Source organism: Perca flavescens, chromosome 5 (genome assembly GCF_004354835.1).
Source record: "Perca flavescens isolate YP-PL-M2 chromosome 5, PFLA_1.0, whole genome shotgun sequence".
Taxonomy (NCBI): domain Eukaryota; kingdom Metazoa; phylum Chordata; class Actinopteri; order Perciformes; family Percidae; genus Perca; species Perca flavescens.
The window spans coordinates 6,793,816-6,810,720 of NC_041335.1; the positions used below are offsets into that span (position 1 = coordinate 6,793,816).

Sequence of the window (16,905 nt, forward strand, 5' to 3'; positions counted from 1 at the left end):
ACCAGAGCATCTGCATCAGATTTGCGTGTGCATGCGTGTGAGAGAGACTCAACATCCCAATTAATTGTCACTGGGCAGCAATGGGAGATATGCTTTGTTCCTTCTCTCGCCTATGATTCTGTAGCAGTGGCAGTGATCTGGATTCTTTCTCTGACGCTGTCGGGCTGCTGTGCTGACTTTGGCCACGGGAGCATTGGGAGATTGACAGGAATGTCTCTGCTGAACTCAGGGGTTGATGAATAGACTGCATAAGAGCAGCCAAAACATCTTCATCGCCCCCTGGTGGCTGGCTGCAGTTTAGGTCATAAATCCCACCCCCACCATGTTAGCGGGTTGGGGGATGGGACAAACTAAATAATCAAAGTACACCTTAAATAAAGATGGTTTCTTTCATTTTAAGTAGTTTTTATACCACAGATGTTTGTTCAAGGGGTACTCTTTCTAATAATTGTGGTTTAAATTAGTTATTTGACTGACAGCTGTGATTGACTCGCAATTGGACCGGCGGGTGTATGGGCAGGACTTCGATTAGGCAGCTTCAGCATCCAATCACTACTGCGCAGACTCTGGTTCCAGAATTACAAGATGGCTAGTCCGTCCTCCTTATCTTAAAGAGAAACTCAGATTTTCCTTTTTAAGAAAATCATGCCAAGAATCTAGTCTAACGTAAGTCAGCTACTACCATGGGAAGAGGGTCACTGAGAGGCTTGAAGGCGAGACGCTGTTTCCACAAACCTGTCCAAAAACGGTTTCATTCTCTGTTGATAACTGGGAAAATACGCACAATAGCTGTAGTTTATATTTCCTTATGACAAGAGTGTAGATAATTCAAATTTCAGTTGTGTTTAAATGTAAAATTAATCCAACCTTGCTTCAAATGCTTTTCCTTGACGGAATCCTATTAAGATCGAAGTTACCATCTTTGAAGACAGAAGCTAGATAAAAGCTGCCACGGTGAGTCTTATAATTAATATCCCATGTATAATGAGGAGTTACTTTCTTACTAGTACAGATTTGATACTTAATAAAGTATGCACAACACAGACATACAAACACACAGAATTTTAAATTGTACAAATCCATTTTAGATTATCAAAACACATTTTCCTCTTTTCAGAATCAAAAAAGGTTTTATTGCCACAATAAGTACACTTATGTTGAATTTGCCTTGGTGAAAGGTGCATACAAAAACAATAAATACAGAAAAACAAATATATAAATATATATATACATAAAGAATAACTGTTGCATGAGAAAAAAAGAGGCTGAATGGGTCAATGGGGGTCCGGGGCATTGTTGGTGAGGCTGACTGCAGAGGGGAAGAAACGTTTTTTACGGCGTGAGGTTTTGGTCCTGATGAACGGCAGCCTCCTGCCGTAGGGAAGGGGTTCAAACTGTTTGTGTCCGGGGTGAGTGGGATTGGCTACAAGCTTTCCTGCCCACCTCAGAGTCCTGGAGGTGTACAGTTTTCAATTTAATGTATGTATGTATGCCTAACAACATTTCTGTTTACATATTCTTGTATGTTTTGCACATTCAGGAAGTGCCATGTGCTCAGTGCTGTAGTTTTATGTATCCAATTTATTTAGTATTGGAGCACTGCAGAATGTTTTGTTTTTGCAGCTATGAAAAGCTATGAATTAAATATCCTACATGGCTTTAATAGAAAAATGTTTTTGACGCATCGTGATGCATCGAGATATCGAATTGAATCGCTGACGTGATAATCGTAATCGAATCGGGAGATCAGTGAAGATGCACACCTTTATCGTGAAGGGGGGGAGGGAGGACTCTGGTGTGGGCAGTGACGAGGCCCCGACCACTGAGCCACTTTGCAACACATTACTGTGTTACATGTAATCAATTACTACAACAGAGACCTTATTTATTGATAATGATTGATTTAAATATTAATCAATCCAACACCAAGATTTTTTTGTACCTTAAAATAATGTTTCCAAAATCGTTTCAGTGGTTTATTAACTTGTTTGAATGAGACATAAGAATAATGGTAACGGTAACAGTAATGGACAATTCCGCTTCCAACCTGTAGGGGGACTGGAGAGGACAAATGCTTCGTGCCTACTGTAAAGGCGCTGTTGACAAGTACCTAATGCTAATGCTTGGTCTATAAAGTTAGCTAATTCTTGGTGGCTAACATAAGATTACGACATCATTCAACACGATCACTTAGTATCACTTAGTATATTTTTAGTATGATTGTTTTGACCACGTTTAACAACTCTGGGCTAACCCATGAATTCATCAGTAATGTTAACTGTATAGATAGACGACTAATCTAATGGTAATTTAGCCAGCTAGCACACCCCTGTCTGTCTGCCTCACTCTCCCGGCAATGCAAGGTTTCAGTCGGGATGAGAGCTGACAACAGCACAGCACTGGGACACATCCACAGTCAGCCCCCAGCCAGCTAGTAGCCAGCCACTATCATTACAACAATCCAAACCCGGTCAGCACTTAACTCCAGTGCTAAGGACGTTAACCGCAGTTTACTGAACCGTCGGGAAACAGACCCAGGCACCCGAGTCACAACAGCGGCCATTTGTAACGTTACACCTCCGTTAGCATTACACCTCCGTTAGCGTTACCGGTCACTGACCTCGCCAGACTGTCCGACGGTCGATAATCGGGTTGGTGTGTCAGCGCCTTAAGGCTCTGATCAGTCTCCCCGAGTTGGTCAAAAAAGTGCCTCGGAACACACCGATGCGACGCCGACTTGAACGTGTGTGCAACGTCATAAGTCTCCATAACAGCAAGCGGCTCTAATCTGTATTGTCGCCCAAAAAATGAAAACTGGCATCTGATTGGACGAATGCGTCACTTGGGTCTGGCTTCTCCCCGACCATAATGGCGGCTTGTTCGGAATACGACCAAGTATTTTACAAAAATAGTTCCCCGAAACGTGTTTCTGAAAATATTTTAAGCCATGCAGTTGCTAAATCTGTCTTCATTTCAGATTGAGCAGTAATAAGAGGACTCACTCTGTGTATCAGAGATACAAGGTAATGGAGCCTTTTATACATTGTCGTGTTTCTTTAGAAATAAACAATGGACAAATAAAGTCTTTAAACGCTTCAGATGTAAAGTTATTCGCTGTCAAAGTGACGTCAAAATGAATGCCAGTCAATGGAATGCTAACGGCAGGTAGTGGCTTGTTAGCATAAAAATGGCGCCATAGGAGGTACGCATTGTGGAGAGAGGATTACCCCCTTGGGTATCACGCGCATCCCATTTTGTAGCTGTCCATCTCTCAGAAAAGAACACTTTGATTTGAAACACTACTGCAGTCTGTTCACAGCAGCAGTGTACTGGCAGCTATTCCTGCTTGGTCACAATTCTTAGAAGTTATTTTTTTTATCTTTGCTTATCAATGTGACCTTCATATGGAATTTCTCAACTGCCAGCATAAAGGCAAAACATTAATGCTCTGTTAGCACTCTTTTTTTTTTTTTTTTTTTTTTTTTCTCTCATGTCTCTTGCTTTTATTACACCGGAAATGAGAGGTTATTAAGGCCAAGTTGTACTGACAGTATCCAGAAATTATTTCAAATATGAGGGTGAGTAAATAATTGCTTCCTTATTTACCCCGTTGTACAATTTGATTTATTACAGCGCATTCCTCAACCGTTATCATTCCATAGTAGTTATTTACCATCCTGCAACGCACTTTGTGTTGTTTGAATGCTAAGACATTCTGAGACAGCACCGTGTGATTATCAGCCACAGATGGCTTTTATATATCTGCAGATCTTTGACCCTGGCAGACGCCTCACGGTTTTTGCCTCCACATATCCCATAAATTGTTTCAATCTCTGTCGCAGTAATCCCTTCTTTTCCTCGTGTACTGAAAAAGGCTGGGAAGTTCATTTTCATAGTGTCATCTTAGGATGTGCTGGGCACAAATCTTACTGAAAAGTACTTTGTATATGGACAATGGACAGGGCCCAGTCTGCAATGTACAATCTGGCAGAGTAAGACCTACCACATAAATATTTTACCTATGGGGAATGTTGTTTGGCAACATTTTTGAGACCATAGACCCCTGTGGATGGATAAACCATGGCCCTATTACCGTACAGAAGCATACAGTAATTCATCTTCTCATTTGAAATTCCTGCTGAGCTTCTCGATACATAAACATGTCCTATTGAGGAATGTAAACCCAGGACTTTTATAAGTAGCTGTTGAGAGAAGAGTGAGTTGGAGCCTTGCCTTGGTCAAAGACAGGATAAACCACAGCCAGCAAGCAGACTGAGCCCACACAGTATATCCATCATTCCCAGTGTTAAAGCCTTTTTTTTTTTTTTTTAACCTGCCAGGGTCTCTTATCCTCTGTCTCCTGGAGGCTTAGACTGATACACAGGCATATCAAACCAACATCAACCTTTTATTAAAACTCATACCGGCCATTAAATCGTCATTATGCTCTGTCACAATTTGATACAGTTTCCTTTTTTGCCAGTTCACCATCTTCACGTCTGTAAAATCTGCAATGAAAACTCCCAGTCTTTACTATAAGGATACCTATTCAGTAGTGTGTTTTATTTTAAAGCGGCTATAATCAATATTTTTTATATACAAAAACGAATCATGACTGTGGTTATGCGAAAACAGTCGCTTTTAGTAACAATTCAGGGCTCGACCGTAACGGTTGCCTGGTTGCCCTTGGCAACCAGATTAAGTCAATATTGGCAACCGTTTCGTGTCCTCTGGTTGCCCCCTTTGGCAACAACCTGTTGTTGTTTTTTTTACATTTAAAAAACAAACCAAAACTGGAAAATCTTATTAAAGTTAGAACACTATGTTCATGCGCAACACAACATTTCAGCTGTTGTGCAATCGCTTTCAACACGCGCACTTGCCGTATAAAAGATACAGGCAAAGCAATTTTCTGTTCTCATTAATGCCGCATTTTAATATCCGGTGCTACCCGGTATCTACTGGACAGAATAGCAATGCGGATTTCGGTGCCTCATTACGGTGCCACCTAAATGTCTGCGCTGCCCTCTGATTCTCCGAAACAGACGTTAGAGGCTACAGAAGCATCGTTGCATGTCACGCTAGTAAACACTGATATCACGTTACACTTGGCAGCAAGTAACGTTACCCTACCATTAGCTACAGTAGTAACCGGATTAAACACGGTTAAAATGCTGACAGCTAAACGGCACCGGCATGTATGACCGTCTGCCGCTAAAGCTATGAGCTAAAAGACACAAAGCACTGGTCACTGCTGTTGTCGGAAAAACAACACAGACGGGAGTAAATGTTGCGGTAAACTGGCAAACCTCGTGGTGCATTCAAAGTTATTGTAAAATACCCTTTTCTCATCTGTTTTTGTCTTTAACAGCAATTTACTGGTGAAAGAAGTAATTATTTAAGTTATTGTTATTACATTTTTTTTTTATAATTTAAATCCCCCTGCCCTTTTTTTGTGCTGATCCGAAAATGTATCCGAGTGTCAACAGTAACGTTACCTAGCTAAGTGAAAACAGGGTGTAGTTCCTTTTTAGCAACAGTTTTCTTTATTTGCAATCGTTTCTCAAAGCATCATATGTCTAACCTGGAAAAAGTTTTAAACGGTAACGTTAACACAGTGTGTCGGAAGAATACAGCGTCTCCTGCAGTGAGGTGTCAGAGGGACCTCAGCGTTTGCTAACGTTAGCTTCTTCTCTCATCTGGGGTCTGATAAACAGTAAATTCAGTGTCCATAACACTATTTTCCAATATGCTATAGCTGTCATATTTCACAGGACCCGCTCTGCCTGAGAAACTGCTATACTTGCGCTGTTGTTTATTTGGTTCCCATGACTTCACGAGTGATGGCATCCTGCCACTGTTCCAGTTGCAGAGAGAGAGAGAGAGAGAGAGAGATTGAGTCCAGTAGAGCAGATGGATCTGCAGGGTCGTGTAATAACGACTTCATGACTTTTCATAAACTGCTAAAGGAGCGGAGGTGCGCCGCTGCTAAATGTATATAGCCGAAACCCTGATACGTATCTAGACAATTGAATAGAGAACATTGATCAGTGCAGTTTTATGTGTCCCATGATTTGGAGAGCTTTGAAGACACTAATAGACAATTAAACGGAGCGTTGTACTTTTTTTTTTAAATCATCATCACGTCTCTATCAAGCTGTCCTCTCTCCCTCCATTATGGCTGAAAGCCTAGTTGGCTTAAAGCAGCATTTTAAGTTTGGCTGGGAGCCTCCCAGGTGAAAGGCTGAACAGCATGATGGATCAGACTCTAGTGGGATGACTGCACTGTAGGAAAACCAGACTTGGCCTGCACAGCTCCGGACTGAGTATTCATTCAGAAGCAGATGGCGCCAAGTCGTTGTCCTCGCATCTCGTCCAAAAGACATTCTGCTACTGATAAGGTGTCATTTGGCGCCGCGTACAAACTCGCTGCCTCGCCACGGCATGCCAAAAAAAAAAATCTTTAAATTAGGAGGCACACATGAGAGCATTTATTGTCAGCGGGGAATGTTGGACATGGCAAATGCACAAATAGTGTTTGCTGTTCTTTTCATTGTCTGTACATTTAAAAAGAATTCTCACCTACCAAGAATATGTATTTTTAAAAAGGCTTTATTTTATTTTTCTTATATAAACATAATCCACTTCACTCCAGTGTTGATATCCAAATTGGAAACTTAGACTTCTATAAGGAAAAAGTAATGTGATAAAGAGAGAATACAAATTTAAAAGTATAAAATGAAAAGAGAGGGCACTTGGCTCTTTTTACAACTTTTGTCCCTTTTTCTTTTTAAACTTTTTTTTTTTTTAATTATTTTTTGGGCTTTTATGGCCCTTTAATCGACAGAATAGCTTGAAGACAGGAAAGGAGATAGGGAGGAGGGACGAAATGTAGCAAAGGGCTGCTTGTCGGATTCGAACCCGGGCCGCTGCCAAGGACTCAGCCTTCATGGGGCGCACACTCTACTGGGTGAGCTAGAGGTCGCCCCCTTCTTTACACAAGCAATTTTCTTTGGTCAACATATATTTACACATTCTTTATGAATACCTGACAGAACTTTACACGCTTTTGATATTAAGACCAAAGACAAATGCTCTCAGCATCTTTGCTTGTTTTAACAAACAAAGCATTTTTTCGCAATATATGTTTGAAAGAGTTTGAGAGTTTGTTTAAATAGTTGTGTAACGCGCCAACTCAAGGCGTGCTCGCCTTGTGGTAAGCCAGCAAACAGATCTGTGAATTCCACCAAATCCTCAATAACTATCACTGTCAGTTAGGGCACAGGCAGTTTATGTTCAGTGTATCGCTAAATATATATATCTGTATATACCGAATAAAAAAAGTTCCGGGAGATGAAAATGTAAAAAAAAAAAATTGTATCATTAATTAATGTTGCATTAACATTAATGTTATGAGTCATATCTCATAATACTGCGACCTCGTCTCAGCTAACATTATCACAATAATGTGAATACAGACATGTAATCCACACTTGTTTTTTCTAGTCCTATTAAGTAAATTCTGACTAATTAATTAATATGTATTGTATACATAAGTGTCAGGGAGTTGAGGGGTCATTTGTTCATTCGGTTTGGGCCATGCAAGTGATGACTTATTAGTTGAACATGGAAAGGTTCATTGGATAGTCCAACTAATCAGACCAACGATCCGGGTGACGCTGCGCTTCGGTAGCCATCATGTGGAATGTAAACAAAAAGCTGCTGGCCATCGCGCGCTATCGTCGCCGCGCTATCGTCGCCGCGTAAAGCCCGCCTCAACGGTTGTGATTGGTGTAAAGCCCGCCTCAGCGGTTGTGATTGGTGCCTCAATTTTGGGGACATTGGAAATGGTTTTGAATGGGCTCTTCGCCAGACTGACTTGAAGAGCAAATCTCAAATTTGCCGGAAGTTCGTCAGGGTTTACCCAGGCTGACGTGAATGACTTATAGTTGAAGTACTGAAATGATCTGGAGTGTCTGTGAAGCATTGACAGGAATCGAGGTAGCGTGTTGGTGATGAAAGCAGTTAATGTGTCATTTGAAGGTTGAAGTTTTTGGCAAAGTGAAAGAGCTCTCAAAACTGTTGAAATGTTAAAGGATAATCACTGAAAGTATGAGATGAAAAGCAGCTAATGAGTAAGAGATGAACATAGAATTGTCAGTTCAAGTGTGTCTCTGCCTAAGTTTGTGTTTTATTTAATACTCCCTCATTCTAATGGCCCCTATTAATCTTTCTGTTTCTGTAGCAGCTGTTTGGCTGAGCAGAGGTACAAGTCTGCAGCAGCCCAGCACCAGTGGTCAGCTCCCTGAGGACCCCTGGACCTGCACCTTTTAATACTGCGTCTCTACAATCTATCTCTTTCTGCTAATCATGTGCATGTTCAGAGTATCTTTTCCCAATGCATTAATTATTAAGGGCTTGTTACTATATATCCTTGTATTTGGTTGGAGAAAACAAACTCACTTACACACTGTATTGGCATTCTTTAAACCATGAGTTTATTAGAACCATATAACCATGATTATCCTTTATCTTGGACTAAAAACAACTTTATGAACTTTTGTATATTTGGTTTTTGGACCCTCCTTTTTGAATAATAAACAGACAGGGTATTTTTTTTATGAAGGACTATGGAACTCATCCACACACATGCTTTAATTGATTGTCTTGGCTGAACTGAGGCTTTCATGTAATCAAGAAACTGAACTCTGGTTATTAGTGTGATTTGTTGCACATCCAGCACCCCACAGTTTGTTGGCTTTATTCTTATTCATGTATTCTTGCAAGGATGGTTGGTAGTTTATCATCTTCCCTGCATGTTTACTTTGTAGCATTTTACCTTATAGTTAACTGACAACACTGAACTTTGTCAGGATCCAAACATTCCAGTCAAATGTCACAGATTCTGACCTTAATGTATATCTTTGCTTTAAAAAAAAAAAAAAGCATGTTTTTAGCATGTGATATTGTCAATTTTTTTCTTTTTTATAAACTGTGCTATGCATAGTGTTTGGTGACTACTGTTGAGCTTTGGCTCATGTCTAATAAGCATATATTCATATATTGTGAGATTGCCTTTGACCGAAGTATTAAAAGTGCTCTTGTTAGTTGACAGTGCCTGTAATGGTTTTGAATGGTGGCCTTTGTTAAAGTCTAAGGTGCTGCTTACACCAGGACTTAAAACAGAGATTTCAATTAATTCCAATGACTACAAGTGAATTTGCTCATGGGGGCTAAAGTAACTCCATTAAAATGTTTCGCGTCAAGTTTAACATTTGTAAATTTGACCTTCAAATTTGCATTTTTGACCAACAGCCAGCTTCCTTGACCGTACAAATTCTCCTGTTGGCAACAGTGCTAAGCTAACAAGCTTGTTAGCTCTAAGAGCTTTTTTTTCCTCTTTAATAACATTTTTTATTGATTTGAAATGGTGTAAACTAGTGATCAAAACACCGGGCGGGGTATAAACAGAACAGTAGAGCTGGCTGGGCTAGCACCAGAGTTAGCAGTTAGCTTGCCAGCTACAGCATTTCCCCAGCTAGCCCTGTGAGTACAGTCACCAAGCTTCTAGAAACAAATACTTTGTAAAGACGGAACAGAAACATTTTACCGCACCAGTTACTGGTGTGACCAGACCTTAACTGTGAACTCATGTCAGTCAGATCTTGGCTTTGTCCACCTATTGCTAACAAGCATCTAAAACCTAAGCTTATCATGTGTATGTAACCCTAACAAAGGTTGAATATACTGTAGTATGTATGACTGGTAATGTTAAATTATGAAATAACTACATGTACAAGTATATATTTCTGAATGCCATAGCTTTAGATCAATTATCTTGATTTCTAAGTATGTAAATATTTCATGAATGATTTTTGATTTAGCTCATACTTTATTTATCTGGAGTTTTCTATTTTATTTTATTTTTCTGTTGATATCCAATGTTTTATTAATCTAAACTTGTATGCTAACAAATAAAATGTGTACATATTTTACACCATGCTGCCTTCTGGTGTTATGTTGGTGTCAAGAGTTAATACGCATTTCAGATTTTCACGCATGCACGCTTGCAACAAGACACACTGGTGCTTGCTATGGTTTAGAGACAAGAAGTTAAGAACCAAAAAGTTAAGAACTGAGAGCTGAACAGGGCTTCATTTTAAATTTATTTTCTTTTGAAGGCAATATTTTGTGTTGTCTTTAATAGTTAGGTAGCAAGAAAGCTATCTTGAATTCACCAGATGAGGTGCTATTTGGAGGCCATCTTTCAGCTCCAATACATTCTCACTCCCAGTAGTCTCCCTTAGCGTCATATTTAGACGAGCTTGGTCGAGACTCTTGGCGTAACTTTTTGACGCTCTGGGTCGGGACGTACATTTAACTGACATGCGGCACAAGAATGAGACAGGTTTAGGAAAAGATCGTGGGTGGGGTTACAAAATGTACATTTCAAGAACAGGACATGAACATTGGTCTCCTGGGTGAAAGTCCATGTGGATTTTTGGTCTTTTATACCAGGGGCGATTCTAGGATCAGACCTTTAGGGGGGCTCAGCCCCTAATGAGAATGTGACACAGGAAATGCAGGAATACGTGCGCCGGCCCACACTCTCTTCTCAGTAATTTCATTATCTGATCATCTCTGAGCTAGCTACTGAACAACAATGTCAGCTGTCAAAGTTTTTTTGACACAGTTAAAACTATAATGGAACTAAACCTGAAATAAGCCCAAATAAACGCCCAATTAGACACAATGTTTATTGGAGTTGCTTATGTGGCACTGTGTTGCAAGACATGAACACGAACAAAGGGTGGATCACACCATCACAATCCCCTTATTCATTGCCTGTGTATGTGTCTGCAAGAAAGAAAGCACTCTGTGCCTCTGTTGTGACTTTAGAAAGCTCAACCGCAAGTCAGTCCCAGACCGCCATCCAATACCAAGGGTGCAGGACATGTTGGATGCACTGGGTGGGAGCTCATGGTTTTCGGTCTTGGACCAGGGTAAAGCGTACCGCCAGGGCTTACTGGATGAAGAGAGCTGCCCCTTGACGGCCTTCATCACGCCCTGGGGGGCTCTACAGATGTTAGGACCTGGACACTTCTTTTTTTTCTGCATTTACTGCAGTCATAGGCATTCATTTAAATCCAGTGACATATGAGACTTCAGTCTCTCTCTGTTTTGAGCAAACATTAATATGTAGTGGTCGTAAATCATCCCATGTTGAATCATGACGAGAGATGAGGAGTTTTGTTTTGAAACAAAATTTTGAACTGAGCCATGTTGCGGACTTTTCAGGATGAAACGGATCACTTTGGTCTGAGCTCTGCACCAGCAGAATTCCAGCTGGCCTCAGAGACAAGATTTGCCTCCCATACCTGGATGAAAACCTAGTGCACAGCAGCAGCTTCGAGGATCACTTGGAGCATATATGCCTTGTCCTCCAACGCTCTAAACAACTCTGAACATGGTGTGAAGTTGTGAAAACTGTTCAAGGCCAGGGTGAAGTTTCTCGGCAAGCTGGTGACAGGAGAGGGTTATACCATGGACCCTGCAGAGTTGGCTCCGGTGAGGGCTTTAAAGGAGAGAACACCTGCCACTGTGGGTGATGTACATCAGATGCTCGGGTTCCTCTCCCATTACAGACCCTTCATCCCCAACTTCTCCCGTGCAGCCCACCCACTAAAAAACCTGCCCACTGTCCCAAACTCTGAAAATCACACCCCAGACTTAACAACAGAAAGACACAAGAAAAAAGTTAAGAAAAACAAAGGTCACTTACCATCACGCACACCCGTACGGTGCACCAGCTCCCATCAGGAAGTAGTGAATGGACTGATTGATGCACTCTCAAAGCCTCCTGTTCTTGGATATCCTGACTTCCCCCAGCCGTTCGTGTTACATTGTGATGCATCACAAGTTGGCCTGGGTGCTGTGTTGTATCAGCGACAGCAAGGAAAGATGAGAGTGATAGCATATGGCTCTCGCACACTAAGTCCATTAGAGAAGAAGTATCATCTGGAAATTAGAGTTTTTGGCGTTGAAGTGGGCCTTCTGTGAACGTTTGCGCAACTACCTGTACCACGCTTCGTCTTTTGTGGTATACACGGAACAACAACCCGTTGACCTATGTGCTCATGCCCGCAAAACTCAACACCACTGGATAGCTTGATGGGTGGCAGAGTTGGCTGAATACAACTTCACTATACGCTATTGTCCAGGCAAGAACCACTCAGATGCTGGTGGGCTGTCACGGATGCTGTTGGACATTGAGGACTGTACTGCTGAGGCAAGAGGCAATAAGTGCCTCAATGTAGAGTGTAACAGTAGGAAGGAGAGACCTTTGCCAGGGCATTCAGGTTGTCCATGTCAGCGCCTCGAGTCTGGTGAAAGATAGTGAAACCAGTCAACCTCTAACTGCAGACCAAATTCGCAAGGCTCAGGAAGATGATGAAATCCTGTCAAGAGTCCTCTAGTATAAGTCACATAACAGGAGGCCCGGTAGAACCGAAATAAGAGCAGAGCACCCTGATGTAGCCATACTGCTAAAACAGTGGTTAAAGATCCATGTGGATCAAGATGGTGTCCTGCGCCGCAGAACCTCCCGCCAAGAAGGACATGGGTCACTTAGGGGTCGAAAGGACGCTTGACCTCATTCGAGAACGTTTCTACTTGCCACAAATGAACAAGGATGTGGAACATTTTGTTACAAAAGTGTGTGAATGTCTGAAAAAGAAGAAGCCGAGTAAGCTGGCATGTGCACCTTTGGCTGAGACAGCGGCCTGTAGTACTGAGTTATGACCGATTAGCCGTCTCTGGTGCACAAAAACTGTAAGGTAACAGAGACTCAGGCTCAGGGCCTGAAATTAACACCCAACCACCAGCCAAATGCGGGTGAATTTTGCAATTGGCGGGTAACACTGTCAATCTACCTGCGGTTGCTGCTTGGACCGATCAGGTGCCCGCATCACTGGAAGACATTGATTGACAGCCGGGGCCCCCTATCGCATTTTCATTACTCGCGACAATCCCAGCAGTCCCACGTGCAGCCACTGACCAAGCAGGAGTAAGAACGGGTCAAATCAATTTCCTTGTTTCTGTTATGAAGACGAGACATGTGTGACTCGAACATCTCACATTTACCAACAAAATGTACATTGAAAGACCGTGCAAAACTTTTCAGACCATCCTGCCAACATGTATACATTTTTACATCAATGTACGCTGTAACGATTCGCTGTTTTAATCCTGTCGGCTCTCTGCAGTGGGTGATGAGATGTACATGATGACCTAAATTGAGGACAGCTACGTTATTGTAAGTGCAATGATAAGTCAAAGTCCAATAAGTACTTTATCAAACCGTATGAATGTGTGTGTGTGTGTGTGTGTGTGTGTGTGTGTGTCCCAGGCCAGGATAGGAAATTAACTAACAATGTCAAGATCAACAAGCCACTGACAGTGACAGATATGTTCATATTTGATTCATTCAATAAATTATTATTTTTTGTCTTAAATCCACCAGCCATTTTCATAATATACCAACATTTGCAGCATCCTAGGAAATCTTGTGTAATTCATTGATAGTAATAATTATCATTCACCCTAAAACAAGTTTCCTTTTTATTTTTAAAGAAATATACAAAAACAATGTCATTGTCTATGTGAATCCCTATGCAGTATTATAAAGGCGGGCCCCCCTACAACAGCACGTGATGACGGCGCAATGTCCCCGAGTAAGCTACCATGAATAGGACAGAATAGGATCATAGAGACACAGCAAGTCCTGTTTTTCACCTTTATGAGGCAAAAAAACTATTGGATTTTTAAATCCACCTGACACAGTGGCTGGTGGTCAAAAAAGTTAACTTCAGGCGCTGCTCAGGTTACACAGGCTAAGACGTTTTGGAGGCCTTGGAAGGCCGATGAGTGTTAAAAACATTGGTAATGCCTTAATGTTTGCAGAAATGTCAGGAGACATTTAATTTTGTGGGAGAGACTGTGTGTTAACTATTTGCCCCCCCCTTTAAATTTTGAACTGAGTGAAGCTAAAGTCTAAAAACACAAGTTAACTACTGTCTCTATTGTCTATAATATACCACAAGGGATTCTGAATTATTGTGTTTCGATTGGGTGATATTATTCTGGCTTAACTCAGCTTCATCAGCAGAGGGCGCTCTAAGCTTTACACTTGACTGGGTATCAGTAGCTGACGCCAGTAGCACAGAAGTAGAAGTCAGTACGTCATGAACGAGTTTAAGTGTACATGCTACAGCTCCTGATCTGAATTGTTTTCATATTTCCTACAGGTAAGCTGACTGTAATCAGCACCCGCGCAATAGACATCAGTAGTTTATTTTATTAGAGCTTTATTTAACAACTGTGACATTAAGAGACATTGAATTTGCCCGTGTTACGAGTGTGTATGTATGCCGCCTTGTGTGTCTAAGATGGCCGATATTATCCAATACCAAATACTGCAGTATCGCACACCACTACTTCGTATTAAAATAGTGTGGGTACTAGACTGGCCTGCCTGCAGTCCAGACCTGTCTCCCATTGAAAATGTTTTAGCCAGTATGAAGCGCAAAATACGACAACAGAGACCCCTGGACTGTTGAGCAACTGAAGTCGTACATCAAGCAAGAATGGGAAAGAATTCCACCTTCAAAGCTTCAACAGTTAGTGTCCTCGGTTCCTTATGCTTATTGAGTGTTGTTAAAAGGAAAGGTGTTAAACATGCCCCTGACCCAGCTTTTTAGGAACAGGTTGCAGGCATCATATTAAAAATCAGTGAATATTTGCAAAAAAACAAAGTTTATCAGTTGAACATTACATATCTTGTCTTTTTAGTGTCCATCCATCCATCCATCCATCTTCGTCCGCTTATCCGGTATCGGGTCGCGGGGGTAGCAGCTCCAGCAGGGAACCCCAAACTTCCCTTTCCCGAGCCACATTATCCAGCTCCGACTGGGGGATCCCGAGGCGTTCGCAGGCCAGGTTGGAGGCCTCCTCCCAGCTGGACGTGCCTGACTACAACAACGGGCAGACTGGTTGTTTACAAGGATCAAACAAGTGAACTCTTGATGTGTGGCGGTAGGATCCAGACCTTCAACGAGGACCAGAGAGCAGTTCCCCTGCTACCTTTCCAGACCTGAATCTCCACCCTCCTAGCCCGAGAAGCACATAGTGAGGCACATGATGGGGTGGCAGGGTCTTTACTGCGGATGCGAAAGAAAGCATGGGTCATCAGGGGAAGAATTATTGCCCGAAAGGTTGTTGACGGGTGTGTCAGGTGCAAAAAAGCAAAAGCAAAAACCTGTCAGCAAATAATGGGAGACTTACCTGAAGAGAGGTCGAGCCCGGCTGCACCGTTTCAATTCACGTCTGTCGACCTGTTTGGCCCGTACCAAGTAAAGGATGATGTCAGGAGGAGAGTGAGTATGAAAGTATGGGGTGTGCTCTTTTGCTGCATGTCAAGCCGAGCCATCCATGTCGATCTGGCAAGCGCGCTAACAACAGAGAGCTTTCTACTTTCTTACCAGAGGTTCACTTCTGTCCGAGGCCATCCTCAGAAGATCTGGTCCGATCCAGGAACAAATTTTATAGGAGCAAAACTTGTCCTGGAAGAGATGTACACTTACCTGAGACAACAAAGTAAGGAGTCACTTGAAGAATATGCTGCTAAGAATGGGACTTACTGGACTTGGAAAATCCTTCCAGCCAACTCACCTCACCGAAATGGCGCTGCCGAAGCTGCTGTCAAGATCATCAAAAGAGCTCTCCAAAGTCTTGGTAGAGGAGGAGGCCTCATCTTCGGCGAATTTCTGACGGTGCTCAAACTAGCTGCCAACCTTGCCAACGAAAGGCCTATCGATGCCAGAGTCCAAAGCTGTGAAGACTGCATCCAATACATCTCTCCGAACACTCTGTTGCTTGGTCGTGCCACACAGAGTGGGAGTAAACTCATGGGAAAAGGATAAGATTAAAGGGACTACCGGTAAGCTCACATCTCTTTACTGGACTCGAGGCGATCGCTGGCTACGTAGTAGTCTTTATAGGCATGTTGAGAGAGACACATTGTTAATTGCACTGTTAATAGATTGAGGCTAAACCATTTCTGTACAGTAATAATCTTGTGCTAATCTACAGTAAAATCGTTGAGAATGCTTGTAGGTTTAAAATTATGAATGAAGCATGTCATGTATGAATTTTGTACATAATGATCTAGGGTAAACCAAGAATGTAAAAATAGAGCTGGCTTTCTGGTTATGCAATGGCTGATTTACACTGTGTACCTGGGCTGATAAATAATGGAATAATGGTTAATCTATGTGTAAATTATACATATCCTTTGCCTTTGCCTGATGTGCTTTATTGTTCTTTATTGTGCTTTATTGTATTTGATGGAAAATATTGAACTTTATTTAATTTGTTTATGTTTTGTGTGTTTAAAGGTTTTTCACCTTTCTTGTTACTGGTCAAAATAAATTGAAGAACGAGTGAAATCCTGAGTCTGGTCAATTCCTTCCCTTTTCGAGTGTGGGAAGCCATGATGTTGATGATACACTTGACAATGGAGGAAACAAAGTAGATTACAGTAGATTGACTTAATCCAGCTGCTTTTATTTCTGCAACAGCAGAGGCACACATATCTACAGTGCTCCTGTTGGACTTTTTCAACAGAGTAGATGTGGCTACCTCGTGTTCATTAACTGTCCGTAACGTTGTAGCTGTCTCCTCTACATTAGTGGTCACTGCCTCTCCAATGCTGCTTAAATAAACATCAGGGTCAACCTGTTGGTCAATATACTCAGTGTGTTTTGTGTTTAAATGTTTCCTAAAACCAGAAAATGTGCCAAACGCACAGCCACATCCAGTCTGAGCACATTTAAGCCAAGAGATTTT

The 16,905-nt window shown here is 41.8% G+C and overlaps 1 protein-coding gene across 4 annotated transcripts in view; it reads left to right on the plus strand.

Annotated features, from left to right (window-relative positions):
- LOC114556347 (golgin subfamily A member 7) overlaps nucleotides 1-10,000 on the plus strand; it is a 61,773-nt gene extending 51,773 nt beyond the window's left edge. For 2 of the 4 annotated variants that reach the window (XM_028579250.1, XM_028579248.1), the window contains exons 5-6: nucleotides 907-954; nucleotides 8,246-10,000. In XM_028579250.1, the coding sequence (XP_028435051.1) occupies nucleotides 907-939 (33 nt within the window). In that variant the 3' untranslated portion in view covers nucleotides 940-954; nucleotides 8,246-10,000. The remainder of the gene's footprint in view (nucleotides 1-906; nucleotides 955-8,245) is intronic. The other 2 variants (XM_028579249.1, XM_028579251.1) reach the window with 2 other exon arrangements.
- Nucleotides 10,001-16,905: the final 6,905 nt, after the last annotated feature.